The sequence below is a fragment of the Melopsittacus undulatus genome, chromosome 7, assembly GCF_012275295.1.
Source record: "Melopsittacus undulatus isolate bMelUnd1 chromosome 7, bMelUnd1.mat.Z, whole genome shotgun sequence".
Lineage (NCBI taxonomy): Eukaryota > Metazoa > Chordata > Aves > Psittaciformes > Psittaculidae > Melopsittacus > Melopsittacus undulatus.
Window position 1 is genome coordinate 27,723,155 of NC_047533.1, and position 26,448 is coordinate 27,749,602.

General features: G+C 36.4%; 1 protein-coding gene across 8 annotated transcripts in view; it reads left to right on the forward strand.

Moving 5' to 3' along the window:
• DCUN1D4 (defective in cullin neddylation 1 domain containing 4) overlaps window positions 1–26,448 on the forward strand; it is a 41,543-nt gene that overhangs the window by 5,751 nt on the left and 9,344 nt on the right. For 4 of the 8 annotated variants that reach the window (XM_005149088.3, XM_034064672.1, XM_034064673.1 and 1 more), the window contains exons 2-8: window positions 3,934–4,004; window positions 4,928–4,967; window positions 10,774–10,803; window positions 12,084–12,198; window positions 21,726–21,817; window positions 24,194–24,264; window positions 25,908–25,999. In XM_005149088.3, coding sequence (XP_005149145.1) covers window positions 3,934–4,004; window positions 4,928–4,967; window positions 10,774–10,803; window positions 12,084–12,198; window positions 21,726–21,817; window positions 24,194–24,264; window positions 25,908–25,999 — 511 coding nt within the window. The remainder of the gene's footprint in view (window positions 1–3,933; window positions 4,005–4,927; window positions 4,968–10,773; window positions 10,804–12,083; window positions 12,199–21,725; window positions 21,818–24,193; window positions 24,265–25,907; window positions 26,000–26,448) is intronic. The other 4 variants (XM_005149090.4, XM_031048906.2, XM_031048904.2 and 1 more) reach the window with 2 other exon arrangements.

The window sequence follows — 26,448 nt, forward strand, 5'->3', positions numbered from 1 at the left end:
CAGTGCACCCTGGAGCCATGTTTTGTCCAAGCTTTAAAGTGATAATTTTGACAGTAGAAACGAAGTTAAAGTTTTTATTCAGGCATGTACATGTCTATGTGTGAGGAGGCGCGCAGGCAGAAATACTCTTTTTTTCAGTCATTCATTTGTGGCTTAATTTGAGTAGTTTGACAACACATTATTTCCTCCAATAAAAATAAATGGACTTGACCTTTAAAGTTTTTTCGTTTCAGGTGGGAGAGTATTCAAATTCAGTTCACCTGTATAATTTTCTTATATTTCAGATATAGTCAGGTTTTTGTTTGTTCCCTGTATTTTCTATGTTTGTCTCAATGAGGGGGTGTAAAAAGATGTTTGTGTAGTTTGCTATGGAAGCAAGCCCAACTGCTAGCTGTTGTTTCTTTTGCCTCTATGTAACTGGCAGGTCTGTAGCATGTAAACGTTAATCTAGAATGTTTTAAAGGTTATTTTAAACTGTTTGCTCTTTAGTTTTAAATTGTATATGAAAGTGACTAATTGACTAACCAGACTTTAACGCTTAAGAGTTGACTGAATGTGGACAGGGATTAAATTCCATGATACTAGGTTGGCTGTGGCAGTTCTTTTTGTTGAGGGTTTTTTTTTTTGTTTTTTTTTTTTTTTTTAGCCATTCTGAGTTATTGCAAAGTATTTGAAATTTCCTTTCCATCAATCCTTGCTAAAGATAAGCTAACATATGCATAAAAATTAATCAACAAAATATGTATGCTTTTTTTTGACATACAGCTCTTAAAATCATAGCAAATGTTCTAGCACATCTCTTCAGTATTCATGAAGTGAGCTGTTCTCTTTCTTCTCATCCCAGGTCAATAAACTGTATGGTACCTTGCTATGAAATAGTTTTTTGCAGGAAAAAAAAAACAACAAACCAAAATATTTTCTCACCAGTTCTTGTATTTAGATGAAAAATAGCTTCACACCTGATGGCTTTTGTCATGTAAAGCTCATACAACCAGCTGTTGAGTGTGTAGCTTCATGTAATGGATCCTTCTGACAGGCGGCTTGAGTGGATAGTTGATTTAACACATTGCTGCTGCCATTAGGGACTGTTTTGCTCCCACTTTGGAGGACCTTTCTTGTTTCTTGCTCTAACTGCTTACCAGGAGTTAAGTCTCCTTGGTGATCTGCTTCAGACCCCTGAGCTGTCAGGGTTGGTTGGTTTGTACTTTTTGTGGATAAAATTCCTGGGGTGGTGGGCTGACCAAAGGGGTTGGCAGGCATAACGTGGAGGCTGCAGAAGCAAGCATAGAAGCTGGGGAGGTGGAGGGAAGAGATCATGTTGCTGAAGCATATGATGTTGAATCACTTCCTTCTCATGTTGACTGTGCCATTGTCCCTTTGCTGCTTTTCAAGAAGGTGTTATTTAAGCACAGGAGGTATTTTTTTCAGGTTCTGTTTCTTAAAAAAAAGCTTTAAAAATATGCCTTTTCAATGGCATAGGATACTTGGTGTATCTTCCTTGCAGTATAGATACAGCAAGCGCTGACCAGTTCAGGAGGTGACCTGAGCTGTAGTTTAACTCCCCTAGCTCATTGGCTACTTGCATTTGCTTTTATAACAGGTACTGTAAAAGAAATCTGTTTCTTGATTTTTGGATATATCCTTAGTTTGCAAGCTTCCCCTGTGGAAGAAAGCTTTGGACTCTGGTCCTCTGTATTCATACAGATAAACCAGTCTTTGTGGACTAAGGTGTGACACTTGTACAAGAGCTGTAAAATATATTTGTGTAACCCCTCCCAGTCCATCATGATTATGTAACCTATTTTTGAAGTAACAGCTTAAAACTGTAAGGATATTTCCAGTGGATGTGTGAAGTGTACTGGTATGAATGATGTGTTTTGAAGTGCCTAGGAATGCTGTATTTCAAAGGTGATACATAATACACATAAGCCTAACTTCAAAATACTTTTATATTGTTTTTAAGGGTACCATCTAAAATGACCATTTAATATTAGCTTAGAATAAAGCATTTGCTCAACATTTTCGGCTTGTTGCTTCCAGGTATAATTGCTTTCTCTAAAGATTCATGTTCTTTGTAGATTTTAGGCTGAGCAAAAAGGGGAATTTTAAAATTCATGTTCCAGAAAACTTAGTTTGGTCTGGCAGTTACCAAAATAAATCCATAAATGTTACCTGTTAATCTTTGCCCTTCTCAGAATGGCTTTTCTGTTCCCACCCCCTTTTATTTTTGTTTTTTAGAATTCCTTTGTTGAATTGAAGGCTGGCTAAGAAAGTCAGGGTTGATTTTCTGCAGAATAGTTCTACTTAATGTTGTTTGGCTAGCAAAGATGGCACTTTATTGAGCACTTAATGCAGATCTTCCTTTCATATCTTTGTAAGAAGACCTGGATTGTCTTCATACAGATAAGCACATTCAGCTTTAGATGTACTTATCTATATGGCACTTCTGACTTAGAGAAATTGTATTGTTGTGGTGGTGAATTGGGGACAATACATTAAAAAATGGGTAGCGATTAGTGACATGATACCTTTAGGAACCATAAATTTAATTTACTATATTAGCTACAGAGTATCTTTTGAAATTTTGTTTTATTCACTGTGACAAGAGAATTCCCCAACAATTTGTAGAAGAACTGCTCTTACAGCAGGCAGTTCCTTGAGATGCACTTGTTAACTTCATAGCAGTTTGGTTCACTGATTTGGGGATCTGATATTTAATGATTACTTGTGTTTATCCTTAGATTCTGGGTCATCTGAAGTGTATTTTGAGAGCCTTTGTTTGAAATGCTAAGGCTGAAAATGTGGGAATTATGTTTGTGACCTTACTTGCATCTTGTATCAGTTACTGGGCAAAACCAATTCATTTTTTCCCAGTAGAAATGCTTTAATGCATTAACTGGCTGGTGACACTCTGCACGTACAGCTTTTCATTTATGGAATAATTTTGCTTGAAATATTTTGCTTGCCATATAGTAAATAGTCTCTATTTAATTTGAGTGTTCTTGCACACAAGTTCTAGTGAGGTAGCTAATTTAGTTTAATGCTATATAGTAGTTTTCTGTCTGTGATCCCTGTCAGCTGGTCTATGTACAGCTTCCGAGTTTCTTGTTGGTTTGTATGCTCTCTGGCTGAATCATCTGTGATGTGTTCATGCATTACTTATTATCTATTTTTGTCCTCAACACTTCTTGTAAAAAGTAAGGGATTTAAAAGACTAGAGAAAAATTAGTTTGTCATTTTTGTAACTGCAGCAAACTGAAGTGTTTTATTTTAGGAAAATGGGAGCAAAGTTAACATATATGCTATGGCTTCTTTCATCAAGTGTTAGAATATTGTATTTTAGGTTTTTATTGGCTCTCAGCCTAACAGCTGCTGTATTACAACCTTTGCTTCATTATACAACCGTCATATTTCAACAGTGTAAGCGCATTCCAGTCACTTAATTTTGCAAGTAAATTAGTATAAAGGCAGGTACATGTGTATTAATAAAATCAGCTTTAAAAAAACCCTAGCATTTTTAGTAAGGATTTTAGGATATTACATGGTATTTAGATTGATTTGGAATAGATGGAACAGAAGGACTAAGTAGCATGGAAATTAGAATGATTCCCAATTTAAAGGAAAAAATAGTAAATATTTATTTTTAATATAATTTTATATTTGGATAGAGTTGGCCATAGCTCTGTTTTGCTGAGGGTGATCCATGCCATACGAAGATATACATATCTAGGATGTTTTTTGCAGGTTTCACTTAATCCACTTACGTTGAAAATGTTGATGCTGAAAAAGTGTGGAGGTGGCTTTTACTTGCTAGTCCTGTGATGTTTTTCTTAAATGACCAGAAGATACAAAGATCTCAGTTGCTGCATCTGGAAATGAGAGAATTTAAAACTTATCTTACCATTTTTTTTTTTTTTTTTTTGTCCCCTCTAGATTTTCAACTGAATTCTCACCTATCAACACTGGCAAATATTCACAAGATTTACCACACCCTCAATAGGCTGGTAATGACTTGCCGTTTTCTCTTAGCAGAATAGCTGAGGCTTTAGGCCAGAATGTTTTGTGATTGAAATCATTAAATGATTACACTTTCAAAAGTTATGACTGTATTTTTGCATGAGAGGGCTGTAGGTTTTGAATCTGCTAAGAAATAAATAGTACTAGGAACACGTGGAAGATTATACACTGGGGATCAAAGTGGAGTTCAGCACTGTTCACTGCAGCATTGAATTTAAATGATATCTCCACAGAAGAAGTTTTCCTAGATATGTCAAATAATAGTAATCATCATCATTATCCAGCTTCTCATAGTTCTTTTGGAAAACCTCCTGAATGGACAAGCTTTCCTCTTACAGCCATGCAAAGAGTGAAACAGGATTTTTTTATTTTTGAAGATTGTCTCTGCTTGTCTGCTGTGCGTTTACATTTGTTTTATGGTGGCCATAGCTGGAAATGCTGATATAGCTTTTGTGTGCACACTGCAAATTTAATGGAAAAGTTTTCAGTTGGGTTTTAATCAGTTTTCTTTAGAACAAATGTTTATCCTTAAAGCCATTTGTGTTGTAAACTCAGCCTTTCTAATACTGCATTTATTAGTGGAATTGTTCAACGCAACAGTGCAAAATTCCCCATCCTATGGATAGTTATTTCCACTTTTGAAACATAGTTTGATACGTTTTTGATTAAATGATTTGAAAAATATTTTTGCGGGTTTGTTTTTTTTTTATTTAAGATTATGCTTGAACATTTTTAGACAAATGTACAAGGGTAACTTCTTGGATTAATATGAACTGGAAACACAAAGGCTCTGCAGTTTTAGCTAGAGGATCCTTAAGTAATTAAGATGAATAATATCAAAGATTAAAAACATTGCTGAACAATGAAGATCACCATCTTGTTAAACTGTTTCATTCCCACTCTCTTGCAGAATCTGACAGAGGACGCTGGTCAAGACGATCATCAGACAGGTATTTAATAGGGATATAGTAGAAGTAGATTGAAACAATTTAAGCACACTTCATCAAAGAAGTCTCTACCATTATTAAATGTTGTGTTTTTAGAAAGCTAAAGGAATTTTAGAACAGAAATGCCAGGAATTTTTAAAATCTTCTTCAAAATAGATGTTTGTGTTTTTAATTTTTCCAGTGGTGAAAGACTCATGCAGGCTTCAGCAGTATCTGTCATTTTACTGTTTCTTAGTGTAAATAGTTTAGAAGATGAAAAAATTTCTCACTCCTTGGACTCAACCTATTAGACTAGCAGAATATCCATGTTCTTACAGTGCTTTGACTCTCTTGAAAGAGCACCATTGAGAACAGAGCAGAAGCAAGACTTCTTGTGGCTATTATGATGCCTGTGACAGAGTTGAAATGCTGTGCTCCAAACAATCCAATTTTTTTCTTGAGTGGTTTTGATACAGGTTGTTCCTGTTTCTTGTGCAGATTTTCAGTCGGTGTCTTAAGGACTATTTATTAGGCTAAATCTGTTTTCTGTTCCATAAAATGGCACTGTTTTTGAAGGCCTTCATCTCAGGTGCTTTGTGATAGCTTGCTGCCATTCTTGATTCATCAGCTTTTGTGCTTTGTGACTTGATATCTTGCAACTTTTGTTACCTCCTTTGCACTTGTAATTTGTGAGCTGGCGTCTTCCTTGATTTCTTTTTCTTCCTTCCTTTCTGTGTTTCAGGCATGATACCTAAGGAGGAAGGAAAATAACTTACTGGCTTCAAGCCTTGATTACTCAGCAGAATTGTTCTTTAAAACTGACCATATCTGTTCTACCATCTGTCTCAAAAGTTTAATCTATCCTGAGGTGCTGGCTATGTTTGCTGATGTTACCTTGAGCACTTCAAAAAGTGGAGAGAGCTGTCAGCTTCTCCTTGATATTTCTGGGACACACTTATAAATCTAGCACACTCTTAGCCTGGAGCAGTGAGAATTGATGCATAGCACTGCATTGTTTGGGATCGGACAGAGCTCACTTGAGGTTTATATACCCTCTTCCGTATGATGACAAGTGATTTTGTTTCATAGTTGAACTGTCTTACCCTAGCCAGAAAAAAATTAGCTGATCATGTGAATGAAAAACCTTTGCAGAAAAAGTTCAGGCAGGTAGATCAAAGAGATTTTGTCTGCATGTCAGAACTAATGTCCTCTCCCATCTCCCGATGGAGACTTGGAATTTTCCACTTTGTGTTCCAGTTAATCAGACTAAACACAGATACATACTGATTCCATGTTTGAAAATACATTCTTTGCTTACTTTTGATTAGAAAAAGCTGTTGTGAAGCATTGATGTAATCCCCTTCTGTCACCTATCAATAAGAGTAGGTATGCTTGAGATATTTAGAATTTATTTTATTTCTTGCCTAGCAGTTTGTTCATAATGGTCAGTACAAGAAACTAGCCTCAGAGCCCTGATTACCTCTGTTGGAGAGTTTTGGACATGTTGCTGCTCTGGATGAACTGCTTTATACTGACAGTTGTTGCTTTGCTTTTATTCTATTTCTTGAATTAAGCTATTTCAAACATGCCCATTGAATGAGTGAGCACAAAATCCTCGTAAATTTTTACACTCGTCATAAATGAACCTTTCAAACCAGGAGCAAGTATGAAATGAGAACCAGAAGCAGAGGTTGATACTGACAGGCCAGTATCAGATCTCTTTGCAGTATTTCTTGTGCTTCCATCCTACTCTAATGTCTCCTGATAGAAAAAGATGAAGCTCCAGTGTTTGCATAACTCCCAGGTGAATCTGGTAAAAAATCTGTGCTTGGTTTTCCTCATATGAGGACAAATACAAGGCAAGGAGCTGTTTTGGTTATTGTGAATATAGTACAGTGAAGTCTCCTGTATCTGTTTTTTATGGGACTTGACACTTCTGAAACATCTTATTGGACAGCCTTATGCAACTTGTTTGATTGTGATGTGCCTAAATTTTTGGAACTTCTGTTTTCCGAACTTTCTGCATAGTAAGAAGTGTTCTATTAATAGTGACCTATTAATTTTGTTACACAGTTCATAGAACTGCATAGATGCAGTGAACTTGAGCTTCTCTGTCCAGAGCTCATTTGAAAGTAATGTTAATAACTGTAGCAAAAGATTCTTTGCATCTTGCCAAACTCATCTCAAAATGTTTGTTTTTTTTTTTTTTTAGTTTTGAAAATTCTTTTTACACTCTAGATCATTTGGAGCAAGCCTTATCCTTCCAGATAACTGTTTGTTTTCTGACTAATGTTATTATACTGTGGGCCCCACTTTTGGGATGACTTAATAAATGCATGTCTAAATTTAGTTGAGATATCTAAAACCTGTTAAAAAACCCCAAAGTATTTCAATTTTATGTTAATATTTATGATGAACTTTTAATGCATATTACATATATTTCAAAGCACTTGTTTCTGAGCTAACTATATATACTGGACATCTAAATGACTTTAAGCAAATTATATCTAAATATTTGACAGATTTCTTTTCTGGAATCAGATCTTAACAAAGAGATAGAGGGTGGCAGTTGTAAAATTCTGTCTGATTTGGGAGGGAAGATGGATCTCACTTTGAAATTCCAGTCACCTGTAATGATTGCAGTCTCAGAAAATGTGGGTTTTTACCTTTTATTCAGCGCATTCAGTGCCCATATATATATATATCTGAAAAATAAGGTAGGCTGGAATGTCATGGGCCTTACCCTTACCAGCTGTTTGTAAGGGTAAGAAAAGCAGACATTCGGATTCTGTAAACAGTACCTTTCTCCTACTATGTATATGCATTAACTTGGAAAACTCTCTAGAGCTGGAAATAAGTTGGTTTTATGTCATAACTACAAATCTAGTAACTTATAATAGCGTAAATTGTGACTGACCTATCCAGACTAAAATGTCTTTAAAAGTGAAAGTACAATTCGTGTTGTCACCTGGCTTATTTAAAGAAGTAATTTCTTCATTGCTGTTCTTGAAGCTTGCAGGGGGGGAAATTACCTTTGCCTTTACTATTTTTTATGTTCTTCTAGAGAAAAAAATCCTCTCCAGTCGAAAGCAATTCTGTAGTGTGGAATTCAAGATAAAATGATTTTTCCTTTTACAACAAGATTGCAAGATTGTTTGATGTTTTAATGAGTATCCTAGTTTTTTCATCTTGTGTCTGAAAAATACCGATTGTTAACTTGTCCTTGTTGTGGTCTTGCTGCATACTTAAATGAGCAGCTTTACCCTTCCAATTGCTTCAGCATTCACAGTTTCTAATTATTTTTTGAATGAAACATCCCTCTACTTAAGCATCAGAAGAGCAGGATTATTCACAGGCATTACCTAGGGAGAAGGTGGAAATCATGTGCTTGTAAATCACTTCTGCAGGGACCTCCTAGTAGAATTCTTATTATTGACCTCTGTTTTTTCTTTTTCATTTTTTCTGGTTTTGTTGCTATTCTAGGAGTGTCCCTCTCTTGTGGTGATTATCTTGCATATTGTTTTAGACCTCTTAGGGTGAATTTTAGCTCTTAAGTTGATCTTTCCATGGGTAGCTTTGTCTTCTGCAAATTTGGAAGTACTGAGTAGAATGTTTGGCAAACAGCATTTACACTCGACGGGCTTTTGGCTGATGTTGGCCTATCTGGGAGCCATTTGGAGACTCTATCTTGCAAATGCTCACTTCAACTGTCAAAAACCCAGTGAGAACTAGAAGGGTTCTGCCAGTCCTGAGTTGAGACCCAGGAGTAAGAAACTCTGAAGATAGTCACATCAGAGAAGCGTGCCTTGGTAAGTACATTTCCTGTCAAACTTTGCATGAAGTCAGAGGGAGCTGCATGAATGTTTGCAGATGATCAGAGCTTTGAGGAGTGGAATTAACAGTGAAAGGCTAGATCGAGAAATTACATGTAGAATTAGACAGCTCTGTGTAGGAAAGATTAATATTGATGGTACTTAGTGACCTATACTGTATAATGAGAAATTGCAAAAATTTAAACAAAAAGACCCAATCTCTCTGATAGTTTTTAACTTTAGATGGAAATGAAAGATTAAAAAGAAAACCAAACCAACAATGTTTTCAGAGTTTGTTGCAGGGAAACTATAACTGCCCTTCAAATTCGGGGTACTGATTCTAGTAACAAAAGGAAATACTTTTGAAGTAACAGTCTTGTACTGTTTCTTTTTAGTAGAGATCTCAGTTAAAACATAGTGGACTTGGTCCAAGCCTCAGTTATTAAAATATTAAATCTCTAAAAGCATGTACAATATGTTTGTCCACCTGGTGTCTGTGTGTGTGTCTGTGTGTGAGGGGATGTCCATGTGCATTTAATAGCCACTTACCAATTTCTGAGCTATCTCTTTTCTTCCTTTTTCTGTCAGTTTGAGAGCTGCAACTAGATACATTCAAACCAAGAAAGGGTACAAGTTTTTTGTATGAGTCATTGGAGAAATTGGGTTATGGTGAATTCTGTTATCAGTATAAGCCTTTAAAACCGCTTAAGCCATCTTCCTAGAAATGTCCTGTCATTTAATGAGGAAAAGACTTCAAGCAGGCATCTTTGGGTTAAATTCTTTGGTTTGTATGGGGTTGCAGATCTGCCAAAATAATTTTCATGTTCTATAACAGTTTTATTTTTACTTTTATTTATTTTTATTAATTCCATTTTCATCTTTTGCTGTGCTTATCTTTTCACAGAGGCCTTACATATTTCTTTTCACAACCAAATAACTAGTAAACTGGACAAACCTGGGGTGGGTTGGTCGTTTTTCTTGCATTTTACCAGCATCCAATGCCTGTGATTCTCTTTTTAAAGAAGGGCATTTAAAACCATTGAAATTGCTCTCGATGGAAGGAGATAGCTACAGGTTGTACTCAAGTACATATGTATTTTCCAAAACAAGGTGTTCATTAGCACACGTTTTCATTTATTAAGTTTAGTGTGTGTCTAAGTCTGGCTGTCTCTGAGCCATCTGTTCTGCTGTCATATTAAGTGTTTTTAGTTTGTGTAGGTTTTCAAAAATACTGTCACAGAGTCTTTGAAAATTGATCTAAAAAGCCATAGAGCATTGCACTTTCAGTAACTTCTGGGAATACCATTTTGCAGTATCATTAATTTGCAGGCATAATCAGGTGGAGAAAATGACATTCAGCAGGTCAGGTTCCTTTGTTTAATCTGGGTAGTAAAATGCATCTGGCATATTGTGAGTTCTTGATGTCTCTGGCTTACATGTTTCAAATGTATCAAATATTGGTGAGGAGGAGAAGATAAATATTATTATAGCTAATTTCCTTTTGCAGTGTGTTCCAGAAGTATATTCTCCTGACACAGCCATTATGATTTTTTCGTGTGATAGTAGTTTCTGGGGTATAATGCTTGAAAGTTTTTTGATAACTGGTTAAATAATAATTTGATTTTACAATACTCTTAAAACTTTTTTTCCTAGAAGTCAGTGTAGGTATTGCCATACTTTCCTGGAGGATGCTGGGGTGGGGGAGCATCAGTGTGAAAAGGGATACATGGGAAGAATTAATTGGAAAGAGGATTTCTTGAACTAGAGAGATTAATTTTATTCTTAATAGAAATTAATATAAAGGTAAGACCAAAGAAGGCATACTAAGTGCAAAAGCTTTATTAATTGAAGCCACATTAGTTCATCTTGATGTAAAAACTTGTTTGAACATCTTGCCTAATACTAGAAAAATTCTTAGTTTCATATTTATAATAGTTTCAGTGCATGTTTAAAATAAAGTACATGTAGCAAAGCCTGTGAGGCTGTAAGGTTCCTTACATGTGTTTCTCCTATAACAGGAGAGAGGCTTTCAAAGATACGAAGAATAGGTAAGCAAAAGATTGCCGTTAGTATTTGTTGGGAATTGGGCCTCTAATTCCAGTCTGCTCCCGTGGTGTCAAAAAGCAGTCAAGGTTTTATTGCTTGCTTTTGTGCTGTGACTTAAAGATTTTTGTGGGCATCTTAATGAAGCATAGCTAAACTTGTATGCTGTTGAAGCTGAGAGAAGGCAGCTCAGGCATGCTGAAGTTCTTCATATTTTCTTGCAAGTTTTCTTTGGCATTGCTTTGTGTCTGGATTTTTATACCTCACCTCTTTCTTCCTTTCCTTTTAAAATTCTCTGTGTAACACTTAGAGCTATGATAGCTCTGTGACCTGCTCTTTCACACACCTTTCTCAGGTGTCCATGTGATCTTCAGTATATGAAAGTAGGACAAAATTTTGCCTGGAGTGTTAGCTTACTGTTTTCATGAGACAGCAAAAGCAATTTAACGACTTGCTGTGGTCAGAAGGGCTGGCCCTCTGCTCTTTCTTGTGCTAATGTACAGAAGGTTGTTATTCTTTTTTGCTTGGGTTAATTATCTACAGGTTTGGTGAGCTTGATTGGCACACTGAAGAGTCGCATAGGAGTATGTAGCTGAGAGAAGGGGAGGGAAAAACTGCTACTTGATTGGCATCAGTGTCTTGAATTGGCTGTTTCCTGCCTGGGGACCTTCATTGTTTTGAAAATTATCCAGACAAAATGATACAGACAGCCACTTATTTTTTCCCCACTGTGGTTGCTGAATGTCTCTTCCCCTGTCCTGTCCCGTCCCCCTCCTTCCCCCAAGAAAACAAAGACAAAAACAAAGAACAAACAAACAAAACCTTTCCTACCCCTTGCTCTCTGTGTCATACAAAACCTTGGGGAAATGATTGTTTTCTAGAGGTAGGTGCTCTAGGCTTTGAGTCACACCTGTATTTCAAAAAGTAATGAACAACATCTAGAAGTTCTGATTTGAATAAATGACAAAAATAAGGATGTCTTTTTGAGGACTTAAATACTTCCTCAGGATAGTGTCAATTCTTGCCTTTTGTTGTACAGTATTACCAGTGCTACTTCAGTCTATTTTGGTATAGTACTTTTGGCCTTAACTGAAATTTGGTCATAAAGCACCATGTAAAAGTAAGATGGATTTTGCTATTGAAAGGAGACCATTTCTTCTGTAATTTTTAAATAAACTAACTTCTTCCCTTCCATTCCCTTTGTAATATGCCTATTAGTGGACACAGTTTAACTGGTCTGCAACAGTTTCATTTCTTGTACTGGTGTTTTTAATTCCCTCTGTAGGAAGTCTCCGGTCTTGCAGTTCATCAGACTGCTTTAGTAAAGTGATGCCTCCAAGGAAAAAGAGGAGACCTGCAGCAGGAGATGATTTATCTGCTAAGAAAAGTAGACATGATGGGTATGTCATCTTACCATGAGCTAAGACTGATGGAATATCTAAAGTTGAATAGCTGATATGATCATGTTTTTAAATACTAATGGAAATGGTATTCAAATTTGCTTGGTTTCTCAGTATGGAACCATAGCCTGTGATTGCACTGTGGGATATCAAGACGCACATCAAGGTTCAGCTTGCATCTCACCTTTTTCTAGTAGTACAAGAAGCTGATAGGGAATTTCTTGTTCTAGTTTTCCCGCTGTCAGAGTAGAGACACTTGCTTGTTCAAAAACAACTTTGAAGAAATACAGTAATATCTTCATGTATACATGTATAAGATCTGGATTGGGCATTCTCAATCTACAGCCTGTTGGAAAAGTGAATGTAGTTGTAGTCCTCTCAGTTCTTAACCTGAAGTCCTGCTAATCTCTCCCTGTCATGTTGTCATTAGATGCCTACTGTGTAAGGAAAAGGTGACGATTGCCCAGGCAGGGTGGTAGCCAGGTGGGAGTGGTGACTAAGGCAGTGCTGCTCAGCTTTCCCCTGGGCAGCAGGAGTGCAAGTGGGTTGTAACTATATACGCAAGCAGTGTATTCTTTTGGTGTAGGAGTTGCGCAGCTGAGAGTTCTCAAAGTGTTGGATTTTCAGTATGTGTTATGTTCAGTCAGCCTCAGTCATTCAAAGTGGAGCACATCGAATGTGCTTTTTGTGTGCAAGATAGTTACTGTTTACGTGCACTGAATTCAGAACTTGTGGGAGAACAGGACTCTACACTCCTGCATGATAGGTGCAGGACTGTCGCGATGTTGAAAAGTGAGGTATACAGCCAGAAATCTTGTTTGCCACTGTGTCTTGTCAGTAGAATTTGAGCTCTGTTACATTCATGTATTACTGGTGACTCAGAAAACACATGCTTCCATAACAAGTAATTCAGGAAGGTAGAAAGATGCAGTTCTCTCCTAACTGTCAGCCTGAAATCAGGCTGGGTGCTTTAATTTTTATTCTCTAGCATGAGTAAGAAAAATGCTAGTAGCCAAATTAAGCCTCTGGTTATGCCTCTGTAACTCCATTGTGTTTAATAAGGTTGCACAACTGTAGCTGCAGTGGAATTTATTAAATGATCTGTTGATGGAGAAGAAGAAAGCGATTTCAACTCCCCCTTTCATTGCTTTGTGTATGTAACACTAACAAGAACAAAGAAGCAGCACAACTTCTAAATATATTTTGTTGTTTTTCAGAAATAATAATATACAAAAGCTAAGTAGTTGATAGAGAACATTACAGCTTATTCAAATATATGCGTGCAATATGGAAGTGAAACAAGGAGAGAATGTTTCTAGAATCTTAAGTAGAGAGGCTCACAAAATTTAACTCTATCTCTGTTTGCCAAGACACTGGTAAAACAAAACAGCCCAAAAGCCCTAGGAGAGTAAGGTTGTCTGTAAGACGTACTGATATGTGTAATTCAAATTAAAAAATGGTAAACTGATTTTGTACTCTATAAGTAGTATATATAAAATAATTTTTAAGACCCTTTTGAAAGCATAATCTGAAGGATTTTATACGTACATTTATATATATATATATATATGATTTTTAGCTTATAAGTAATGGCTGTAGTCTTCATTTTACTGCCACTTAAGGCTTTATTAAAAGGAAGACCTCAGCCCGCTTTTACAAGCGGAGGTGAAACCAGATCTGGCTGTCATGGGCCACAGGGGGAATATCCTTGTGTGATGTGGTTCCAATTTTTATCTGTCTTCCTTCTTAACTTCTAAAGGTTTGCAGGCTTTCTCTGCTTCCCAGTGTATAAGTTTCTTTTATTTTGGTCTTCAAGAAAACTGTTTTTATTTCAGCATGACTGGCAGTATGAAGTCATTTGTTGAACATTCAGCTCAGTTTTGGATCTCTATTTTCTTTCAAGGAAGGAAGGGTTTCTCCAGATTTGGCTTATGCCCCTGTAACCTGTGAACAAGTTAGACAAAGAACAAGCTGTCTCCAACTGCCATGCATGTTTGTCAGGAAGAGCTTATGCCTGTCACGTTTGGTCTTTGGAGGTCAAACATCTCAGTTTGTGAAGCGGAAATATATCTGAAATCAGGAGTCTGCAGCATTGTGCTGCAGCAGACGTAGTTATTTGCAAAGTTGTTTCCTCTTACGCTGTATGTAAAGAGTGCTCTGTATAATAAACCCAGTATGGTTAGTGCAATGCCAGTTTATGGAATAAGGGGCTTCCAGGCCCAGTTCTTTGTTGCATCTGTTTTAGAGGCAGAATTCTAGAAGCTAGTAACTCAGATTAGCATTTAAAGGACATTGGCCTGTGGATTCTATATTAAGCAAGAAAGGTAGTCAGAGTCCTGTTCTTGAATGTCTACTTCCAATGAAAAAATACGTGTTTTCTCCAGCAGAGATTGTATTTCCTAACAGATAATTTGTCACTTCAAATACTTATGCAATGATGTAAGTTTTGTATGTTTCTCAGTTATAATGGCAAACTTACCCAAGCAACATTAACAAATAAATTCAGTAATTGCAAGTCTCCTGTTTATTTTCAGTGGGAAAGTGTTAGGTAATAGTTTGAAGATTATCAAAGGAGTGTTATCATTAGTAATGTTATCGCAGCTGTGACCAGATGTTGATAATTGCTCCTGGGTTGTCTATACAAAGGAAATTAATTTGGTTTTTAAATCCTTTCTTGGGTAGTTTTGCTGTGTGGTATCTTCAGTCTTCACTACTTGGGGTATGTTCTTCAACTATTACAGGAATATCTTTGAGATATGTATTCTTTCCAGAAAGTTTATTTCAGCAGACCTCTGTGCTGAAGGAGAGGGTGATTACCAAAAGCTCTTAAACTCATAAACTTAAATACATCTGATACCAGGGAGTTTATAATAGGTTTCACTCTCAGTTCTAGGCTGTTAGGGTTGCAGCCTTATCTTGGAAGGATTAGTGAAATAATGACACTGGCTTTCGAGGTAAAAACACTTAGAGGAATAAATCTAGTTGTTAGTGAAGTTATTTGGAAATGCTGATCTCATGCATAGACTGATTAGGGAAAACAGCAATTCCAAACATGTTCTTTAACATCCCACTCTTACCTAATGAGAGCTTGAATTCGCTTAATGTTTGTAAAGTCAGCTTGAACTGTGAATGTAGTGTTTCAGTGGGAGGAAGCTTTTATACCAGATGATGTACAGTGAAAAGAACTTAGTGTATTTATTTCTGGATCACAGTAAAATTTATTCTACCTTAAAGAATAGCTATTGGAGGTAAATAGTTTAACACACATTAACCAGAACATAATGACTTGAAAACTTTGTTTGTATGTTCCTCCCAGTATCCCAGTCTTGACTTTATTCCACTTAAAATATGGTATAGGGTATGCTCAAATTTGAGTTAAATATACATTTTCTGAATATTCACTCTGTTAATGTCTTAGGAAAAGTAAAGCAAGTTTAATGATAGTAAGAATATAGTCCCCACTGCGTAATTATCTAATGCTGTTTATCTATAGCCTAGTACTGGCTTTTTCTTTAGGGAAAGCTGAGCTGCATAACATAATGTCTTCTTTCTGATAGTCTCATTTTAAAAATAATTCTGCTCCTTATTCCAGAATCGTGCTGAGGGCAGAAATCTTACAGTAATGTATGTCTGGACCTTAGAAGGATGAAAACTAGGAATATTTGTCTGCTTCCCTAAAAGTTATATTTTCAGTCAGTTAGATCTTCTTAGAGCCTAATGTATGCCAGATGTGTGTATGGACCACATAAAGTCTATTAATGTGAAAAATAAATTTATTGAGTAATAAGCTCTATACCCTGTAGTGGAAAAATGTAAGTTTTCAAAACACAGTCAACACACTTATTAGCAGAAGGAAGTAAAATGGGAGTGTACTAACCTTGGAAGTTTTCAAAACCTTCAGTGATGAGAGGTTTTTTATTTTTGTTGTTGTTAACTAACTGGTATGGTCCTGCCTTGTGCAGTCCTGTACACCTTTGTAGTGAACTTCACTTAATAGTTTGGAAGAAACTTAAACTGGACATGTGACTTAGCATGTATATTGTTATACATAAAGCTCCTTAACTGAGCCTTATGAAGTTCAAAACATTAAACTTCAAAGATTATTGTAAGTCTTAAAATAGGGAGCAATAAGGTGTATTCATTCATAAAACTTACCAGTCCAGTAAATTTGTGCTGAGGGTTGCTTTAGGCAGTCTTTGTCACGCCTTGCAAATTGTAAAACATCTCTTCCTCATTCCGCTTGTTTCTACTACAGTATTTATGAAACTATTGCTAAAATCATAATTGTGAATGAACAGATAAGGCTTTATAATAATATTTTCGTTGTGTTGCACTGGTGAAAATTCTCAGCCAAAATTTTAAGTTAATGAATTAGAATTAATGGAAGTAGTAGGGGGCATCTTCTTCAATCAAAAGTTTGCATCTTTCAAAATATAAATAATCTGAAAGCAGTTAGTTACTCAGTTTGAAGCTTGGATGAAACAAGGTGGAATTTTTGAATACGTTCTGGTTCAATAGAAACAAAGCTACTGTTGGTAAATTTCTTTTAATGTTTTCATTCAGTAAATGCTGACCATCTGAGACAAACAGGCTGCAAATCTTGATGAGGGGTTACTCCTGACCTAACATTATGAACTGTTACCTTTTTGTTTAGGTTTTTTTTTCTTTTCCCCCTCAAATGAGCAATTACCAGCTTCCATATCAAGAGAATGTTTTGTGTGACCTAAACTCAGTGGTATCACTGATCTCAGTTTGAGTATTCTGGAATCGCACAGCCCAGAGTTGCTACTGTGGTAGATGGAGCTTTAATGTCAGTACAGTTGAAGCATGCTCAGAGCAGGAATATAAAATGAAATTTGTTAAGACCTCGTTAGATTGAAGAGAATTACCATGACCTTGTTCTTTTGCTGGCAGTGACCACGTATGGTGACTTACCTGGTTAACACTTAGTAGCTGGATGGAATTTTCATGCTTTTGCTTTCCCACCAAATCAGTTACGGATGGAGGAAAATAATCAGGAAAAGATATGGATGATGAGAAAGGCCTAGACAGTTAATTTTTTTTAATTAGTTTGGTTGCATCTACCTACACCACTTCCAGCTGTAAATTGCGTTGTCTCATCTTTATTGCATGGACATCAGTTCCCTAGCTCATAAGAATATTCCAAAGACAAGCTTAAAAATGGATGTTATGAGTCAGCTCTTAGGTCATGTTGGAAATGCAAGCATTTCTGAGACAATAACTTCATTTAAATGTGGTTAAGTAGTCAATACCACTTTTATAAAACTTGGGCTGGTTAATTTCACATTGCTTTTTGCCAGCCCTCTCCCACATTCTTTCCTCTCTAGCAGGTAAAATAGCTGTTAGAGAAAAAGCTAAATGCTCCTTAAAGGAATATTGGTTATAATATAAAAAATACCAAGTCTGCAGTTACTATTCTGATACTGACAGTGTCATACAAAACTAATAAAAACTATTATCTTTTGAGCAAATATTTATCTGAGAATTTGACCTCCATGTGTGTCTCATTTGAAACAAATGCATACTCTTTGCCCGTAGGTAGATTTTTTTTTTTTTCCTGATGGGGTAGTGTGTCAGGGTTCGGAAATGGAATGGTGATTCTAAACTGAAGTCCCAGAGTTCAGTGTTGTACAGTAATGGTAGCAGTAGCGGACACTCTGGGAGAAAGTTCTGCATGCACTTTTCTAGCTCTGATGATGGAGACAGCACCCTTTAGCAAACCTGTTCTCGTGTCAGCATTCTCTGACAGTAGTACAAATTCTGGTACCAAAAGTACCAGGCATACTTGGCCCTTCTTCTATGGAAGGTGTCTGTGGGGTTTTTACTCTTTCTCTTCCTTGCCCCTTCTTTTCTTACCCCCTTTCCTCTAGACTTGGAGCAGGATATCTTTCATTCTGCTGTTTGGCTGAAACTCTGCAGGTTCCTCTTACAGACCATCAATGGATAAACAAATAAACAATAACATGGTCAGCATAATGATTGTGCATCTGTTTGAGGGTGCTGAGGCTGTTCATCTTGAGGAAGCTATGAACCGTTGAGGACTTGCAGTTTGAAACTCAGATCTGTTCAGTAGATGTTTGGTGCTCCCAAATTACTTGGGTATCTACTGTGTGTGCTCTGGCAGTTTGTATTTGTGTAGTGAGAGATGCTGTCCTTAGCACAAAGACAAGGCACATCATCTTGCACTATGTACAGGAAAGTTCCAAAGATAAGAGAAGTACTCAAGGATATAAAATGAATGCCAGACATCTCTGGCAGTTTGTGGTTTTCTCCTCTGCATACATTGTTCTTGAGACAATCACATCTGTGTTAATGATAGCTCAGAGGACACGGTCCTTGGAATTAGCTTTACCCTGTGCTGGCAGGTTGGGCTTGCTGTGATAATTGGACCAAGTTGTCCTAGGTTGTAATGTCGGGTACTTGTCTACTGCTTGCTCATCTCTCTTCACCAAGTGCTTCAGGGATTAGGAGTCTCTTTGATAATAGAACTAACTGGTTTGGCTAGACTGGTAAAGAGAAACTCATTTGGTGTTTGGAGTCAGCAGGGAGAGCGGGTTTCATCTTTTATATGTGAGAGATCACCAGTAGTGGTTCTGCATTGGTGTTGCTCATTTCTGTTATACTCCTTTTCAAATGATCCTTGTCTTGCAGACTGTGTGATATGTTTTAGTTTCTTTATGTTGAGCAAAAGGCATTTGAGATTCATCCAGCCATTTTTGTTGCATGGTTTTATGCTTGTGGCTGTGTACAATGCATGGTATGGTGTCATCACTTCTAATTGTTTGGCTAATTAGCTTGTAGCAGAGACTAGGATAGCTCAAAATTACATTTTGTCTGATTTTATTTTTTGAATTTGTGAAGTAATTTCTCTGTTGGCACAGGTTGGAAGTTCTGTGATCAGTTCTGGTTTCTCAAAGTCAAACTCTGGTCAGTTACTGAGGATTTTTTGAACAACAATAAATTTGAGGCCAGAGTGTTTTGCTTGGAGTTACTTGGCTGTATGTTAGTCACATAGACTTCCTAATGAATGTTGTTTCCTGCAGCTCCGAAACAATGACCTTAACCTTAAGCACAATATTAGTCCTATGAAAACTCACTCTACATAGATGCAGTGAATATATAAAAAGGACCGTTGGTTTTTTTTTTTGTTGTTGTTGTTATCATTCACCTTTCATCTTATTCATGCTGCTGTCATTGGTGTCTTGGTTCAGGCTACAGTGTTTAGCTCTGGCACATGTAGATGCAGGAATCCTTTCTCTGCTATATCTGGGTGACCTAGAGCTCTGTTAGTAAGGTTCCTTCCCAAATGCACTGTTCACATACTGACAGTGAACGTGCTGATGAGTTCCATGAACAAGCAGGGCAAGGCACTTGATTATCATCCCTTTGTAAGAACAAAGAGAGTCTTGTGATGTGTGTCTGTCTTTGGGAACCACATTAGCTTTGCATGTCCTAGGTCCCAGCAGTGCTCTTAGAGAATTCTTGAATAAATAGAATAGAATAAAGATGTTGGCTAGCTCCTGCTACAGTCAGTTTCCAATTTGGTATTCCAGTTGTGTTTGTCATGTTTGCTGCAAAAAAGGGGATACTGAATAATTGGATTTTTACCAAAGTGGCAGAATACTTCCTTTCTTTGTCTCAAGACATTTTTTTATTTCTCTGAATTCAAATTAGCCTAAAAAATATGGGTAGGTTTTTCAAAATCACAGGTCATTCTGCAAGTATGAGAATGTTGTTATCAAATCTGGAACAAAATAAATTGTTCTAACTCTTGACTTCTACCTTCTGGCTTTGTTTACTTACTGGGCAGTGCTGTCAGCTTGTTCAATTTGCAACTGCAGTAAAACTTACACAAAGTAGGTAATTCAAAGAGAAAAAACTTTTTAAGCTGTTTTCAAAATGAACAAAAAAAAAAAGAAACAAACCCCAACCCTTCCGAAAACCCCCAACAAAACAAAAAGAACCAATCCAAAACAAAAATCAAACATACAAATGGTGGTTATTTGAATGTATATGTTTGGGACACGTGTGACTGGCATTTTTCTGTAATGTTCCAGTTAGTTGCAGATCAATGTATTTCAGAACAGTGTTAATTTTTCTTTCCATCTTGAAATGTCTGAAGAGCATCATTTATATTTGTCTTTCAACTAGCAATTTATCATTTTGCTCTGACCAGGATTATTTTTCTGATAGTTAGTTGGTTTAAAATAGCTATGACACTAAACACAAAGCAGTTCTTTGAGTTACTGTAATGATCTGTATGCCATTAATGTCTAGCTACAGTTCCTCCTGGCTTATAAGTAGGTGGAAGATAGTGGGATCCAGTGTACTCTAACCTCCTAAGTATATACATTTTTTACGTGTTTTTCTAGAGGAAAATGGTGATGAAATTGACTCCAAATTCATTTCACCAGGTTGTTTCCAAACTGTTCTTGAAGCACTTAGCTGCTGTGTTGTCCTCCCCCAGCAGGACCGTAAGAGGAAGGGCTGCATGCTTGGAACAATCACAGAGCCATTCTTGGCTACCTCCCCTCTAAGCCATTTGTTGCTTGGCTCCTTTCAGCTGGTATGAGCCCAGGCTACTGCAGAGTGGTGGAAATGGATCAGAGAATGCGTGTGCAGCAATGAACAGCTACTTGGACTGCTGAGTCTTTTTCCTCTAACACAAATGATAGTGTCTCTGTTTCAGAGAAGTCTAAACATAGTGGAGTAACTCATCAGCTTCTGCTGTTCCTTCCGGGCTTTAGGTGTTGCAGATGCTCAAGTCAGCGATTGGTACTTCAGTGTTTCCTGAATGTAGTTAAAATTCTTTATGCTTCTTGTCAAAGAAGAGCATAACTTTGCTTCCTTTGGGGGGAAGGAACACTATGGTTCTAGCTTTTCAGATAACTGTTTACCCCATGATAAATGAGGTTCCTTGAGTTACTGTCAGTAAGGACCTGTAACGTGTTCTCTGTGGTTCTTTTGTGTTACTAACTTACAGGCTTTAGAATAATGTATGTGTGGGTTGTGTCTATTTTGGCCTTTATGCCTTCTAGAGGATTTTTTTGAGGAGGCAAGAAGAGTATATGTAGTTCTCCTTAGTAGATAATTCAAAGTATATGATGTGTATGTGTTCACTGTGACTTGCAGTTACTGTGGGTTTAGACCCCCAGCTAAGTTGCAGCCCATCAGTTGATTGTGGTCATTACCAGTGTGCACGAGTCTTACTTGAACTTAAGCAAAACAGTTTGGGTTTGAATTTGAGCTAGTCTGTATTTGTCGTAAGGAAAGCTCATGTACATGGATAATAATTATGAATCAGTTGAAGCGTGACAGACTAAGCAAACACAGTATTTAGGTTCAGTGGTTCTTGCTCTGTTAAGCAGTATCCCAAATGACTGGATATGAGGACAGAATATTGGGTAAATTGTTCACGAGTTAATGCTGCTGCTTATAGTGTCTGACTAAAATATTGCTTCTAAAAAGTGATAGATTAATTATTTGTTTCTCTTTTATTTTTGAAGTATGTATAGAAAATATGATTCGTCTAGAATAAAAGCAGAGGAAGAAGTCTTTTCAAGTAAGAGGTGCTTAGAATGGTTCTATGAATATGCAGGTAAGGGTGAAATGCAAATTTCTTCTTACTAACAGTTCAGTCTACATTGGAATAAAAAAGTTGCATTAACAGATCTTTCCCAAGAATGACTGTAGAGCTTTTTTTGTAAAAGTCTTCAAGAAGCTTTTCTTATGTTCTCTGTAGTGTGAAGTTGAAGGGTTCCAGGGGCAGTTTTGTGTTTGTCTCTATTGTAGAAAGAGAATGCAGAAGATGTGTAACTAAAAGTACTTTGGAACATATATACATTACTATTCAAATCTATAGCTAAATATGTACCTCTTTCCAAAGTGGTGTTATCTCTGCTTCTTTAGAAGTTCTGTTATCTGCCATGTTAGTTCTATATAGTACAGAATTATGTTTCACAAGTATATCTTTCTCTTTTTCTTTTTTTTTTTAATGAAAGATGGAACAGGTAGAAACACTATTTTGTTTTCCTGCTGAGTGTTGTGCATATGATTTCAAGCAAAGCAATGTACGAATTCAAGTATCCCATACTAATCTTGTAGTTATATAGTTTTACAAGGTATAGGAAAGGTAGACTGAAGTATTTTTTGCCCTTCTGTATGAGAACTTTCTTCAGGCATTACTTCTAGGGTTGCTAATTATGATGTGCAGTCACAAAAGATGATCCTTTAATACTGAAGTTGGTGGTTCTATTATTTTTTTTACATGTGATTTTCTGAAAGGGAGAACTTAAAGTATGGGAAAACATGATCTCATGACTCTAAAAACCAAAAGGAAATGAAATAGGTGATTGACAAAGTAAGGTTGTCTTGCAGTTTTATGATGTTGTCTTGGATAATTTTACTCAGAGCTTGTTCTATCTGCTTTTTATGCATAATGAAGAGTGACAATTTGATGTAATAATATATTTCTTCTAATAAAATTATATAAACTAAATCAAATACTTTATCTCACTTGTGTGTGGCAGTCTGTGAGAGGAGATTTAGTCAAATTCAAGCCAAATCTATCCTATTAGATTCTCTGCCTTTCTGACCAGCTTGATTTATTTTTTTACTCTAGCAACAGGGATAACTCATTTTTGTCAAGACTTTCATGGAAAGAAGGGATGAAAGGAAGGCTGTATATGAAAGAACTTTGGGTTTCCATTGATGCATACACCAAGATAAAACAGAGAAAAGTGGAGTATGATTCTGTTTACAGTATTGAGTAACATTCTAAAAATTAATTTTCAAAGAATAATCTACTGTGTGTTCTTGCTTCATAAGTCTTCTTTATATATGCAGAGAGTTGACACTGCATTTGTTTGTTTTGAGGTTTTTTCCCTAGTGTGTCTTTACATTACAGAATGAGCCTTTCTAAAAACTGTTGTTTACACTCGGAGAACTGTGAGAGGATGAGAAAATGGGAAAAAATATAATTAAACCTTGTTATTCTAGAATAGTAGGTCACCTGATAATAAACCAGATCTCTTTCTTGCACATTGCCATCTTTATATTGGATAAAAGTAGGCAGTTCAGCCTTTAATGTTTTAGGTTTTGTTTCGCCTGAATGTGTCGTTTTAAACGTAATAAAGAACTCTTAACAAAATACTCTGGAGACTTAAAATTTACTTAAAAAAATTAAATTGCACAATGCAGTTCTTAATGCCTATATAATTTTTCAAGAGTATTATAAAGATTACAAGTATATTCTTTTAACAGCATGTTTTAATAAGAGTGCATTTAAACAGCATCTATATTTTTCATCTTTTTCCCCTTCCTAAGTTGGCAAAGAAATAGCTGTAATTCATGTCTTCTTTTCCCCCTGTCGTTACTAAAATTCAGATAATTTGTGGCCATGCCATAGCAATGTGAACAGAGAAGAGCACAAGACTTTTATTTTAGGCTTTTTTTTGGTAGAAAATACTATATAGATGGTATTTGAGACATTAAGGAAGGAGATTCTGAGAATTATAATGTCTTATATCCTGCATAGCTATGTATCGTGTTTTTATGTGATATTATCTTGTGGTAACATTAGAGGTTCAAGCCAAGGAAGGAGTTTCTCTAACCACTGTCCACCCATTTAACCATGCTACTGTTAGGTGGATGTTCTGCTAGTCCTAAGTGCATTCTTAAAGGTCTTACTAATTTACTCTTGCGAGATTATCTCAGTAGATAGGTAGAATAAAGGATATTGTCAGGAAATAAAAGTTGTTTTATGTTTTATTCTGTCTATTTCCAAAGGTGAGATGAAGATTTAAGTGTATCCGGGTCTGATAGTAAGTGTGGAAATACTTACTGTGTGTCAAAACAAAACAAAATACTCCCAAATTGTACAGAAGTTGAGGTTGTACTTTGTGATTGTAGTTCTCTTGTGCTGTAAAGGCAGGACTGCTTTAATTTTCAGAGATAAAATGTGTTTCATTTGCAGGCACTGATGATATCGTAGGGCCAGAAGGTATGGAGAAATTTTGTGAAGACATTGGAGTTGAACCAGAAAATGTAAGTTCGAAGTCCATTCAAAAGGTGCCTGATCTGTTATGATGCACAAGGGATGGTCTTGTATCTCTTTATTTTGCATCAAGAATTAAAATAACACCTGAAATTGTTTTGGTGGGTTTTTTTGTGGTTTGTTCATTTGGTTGGTGTTTGGTGGGTTTTTTTGTTTGTTTGGGGCTTTTTTTTGTTGTTGTTGGGTTTTTTTTAAATAACTTATATTCACATTTGGAAACAAGTTGCCTTCATATTAAACCCCAAACTGTCAACCTGTAAAATCTCAATTAGTCTTTGTTGCCACCTCTTCTTTCACTTTCCCATCATTCCAAAAAGAGATTTGAGAGGTTTTTTTAAATTAGAGTTAAAAAAAGGCTGCTGGCTGTCTTTTCAGAAACAACGAGAAGACACAGGAGATTTAATGTAGCAGGTACAAAACTGTAAAGTAATGTCTTATTTAGGTTTTCTAGGAGAGAAGATTTCAAAAACTGTGAGCAGTATTAGCACTCTCTTTATGCCATTTTAAAAGATGAATAAGGGATATCTGTGACAGCACAGATGGGTATGACAGCATAGATATATGTATACGTAAGTAAATAAAATTTAGAAATGAACAGTGCCTTTTACAGGCTTTTTCGCAGTGCTTAATTTTTGCTCTTAAAATGTATACTCAAGGCCTATCTTTTGCAGGGTTCATAAAGTGTCATCTCTAAGTAAAATGAGAATTGTGGCTTTGAGACATTTACTGGAAATATGTGATTACCTAGTTGTGGAGTTTATTAATATAATAAACCCTTGATATTTGTGCTGACATTTGGGGATATAAGTAGGTGTTCTGATTTCGCATTAAAATCCATATAGAGCTGTATTAACAGCTAGTTAATGACTAAGTTGCAAATTGAAATTATTTTATTATTTTCTTGTTCTAGTCTGCAGCATCAATTGTCCTGAAAGTTTTTCCATGTATTTATCAAAAGTGCTTTCTTGGGTTCCTGAGTGAGATTGTAATCACTTTACCTGAATTTTTCATGGCTTCAGTATTCCTTGTTAGATGTGAAAAGGACTCTAGTTTCTTTGGGGCAAAACTGAAGTATTTATTTATCAGCCTCTGCTTTAGTGTATGTTAATGTTAGTTCATCTAGCTTTACTTAACATCTGCTGGAATTAAACTGCATGTTCAGACCTGCACAATTAGGTAGGCTTGATGGAATGGCTGGTTTCAGGTGGGATCATGGTTAGCTTTAGAATAATTGGATTTCACATAGCTCATGGATTGCAGCTGATACTCATCTAGAGGAGAGTGCAACAAATGTCAAATGTAACGTGTCAGCACATTGGTACTTAACTTTTGTATCAGGTTTGGAAAACCATGTCTGTAGCTTTTGCACCTACCCATCTTCCTTGTTGTACCTTTCACTAGTTGACTGTACTTGCTCCCTTAAAGTGGGGTGGCTACTTGGGTGGATGTTCACTGTGTCTCTACACTGTTAATCTTCTCCTTGGATTATGTACAGGTTTGTAATTTTCAGGTTTTTTAACTTTCAAAATAGTACAGCAAGGATCTGGACATCCCATTTAGATGAGTGAAGTGTTAGTAGCCTACTAAGCAGTTACTTGAATAATGTGTGGATCTTTTTATTAATTCTTTTCAGGTAGTTATGCTTGTACTAGCATGGAAGTTGGATGCACAAAACATGGGCTACTTTACATTACAAGAATGGTTAAAAGGAATGACATCACTACAGTAAGTGCTTTGGAAAACCTCTTACACTTGTTATAGTAAAGCCAGTTATTAGAAAAAACAGGCTTTGATATTTTGACTCGTGACACTTAAAAGTGGAGAGCTCTGCTGTGGAGTGAAAGCCATACTTTTTTTGGTCCCATTTATGGCGATATGGCCACCTAGAGACAACTTGAAACCTGACAGCTACACATTTAAGTATCGTTGGATTGAAATGTCTGCAGTCTCAAGAAAATGGAAATGTCATGAGGTTCAACACTGTTTTTGTTCCCAAAGACATCTGTCTTTGTCACTGGATTGGACCTATCTATTAGATATTGGTATGTTAGAGCATGTGTGGTTCAAAATGCCAAATAATACGAACCCTTCCTGTGATTCTGCATTGTCATATTCTTTCTAAGATTCACTTCTTCTAGTTGAGAGCTTATCTCTGTGGCATAATTAACAAATTG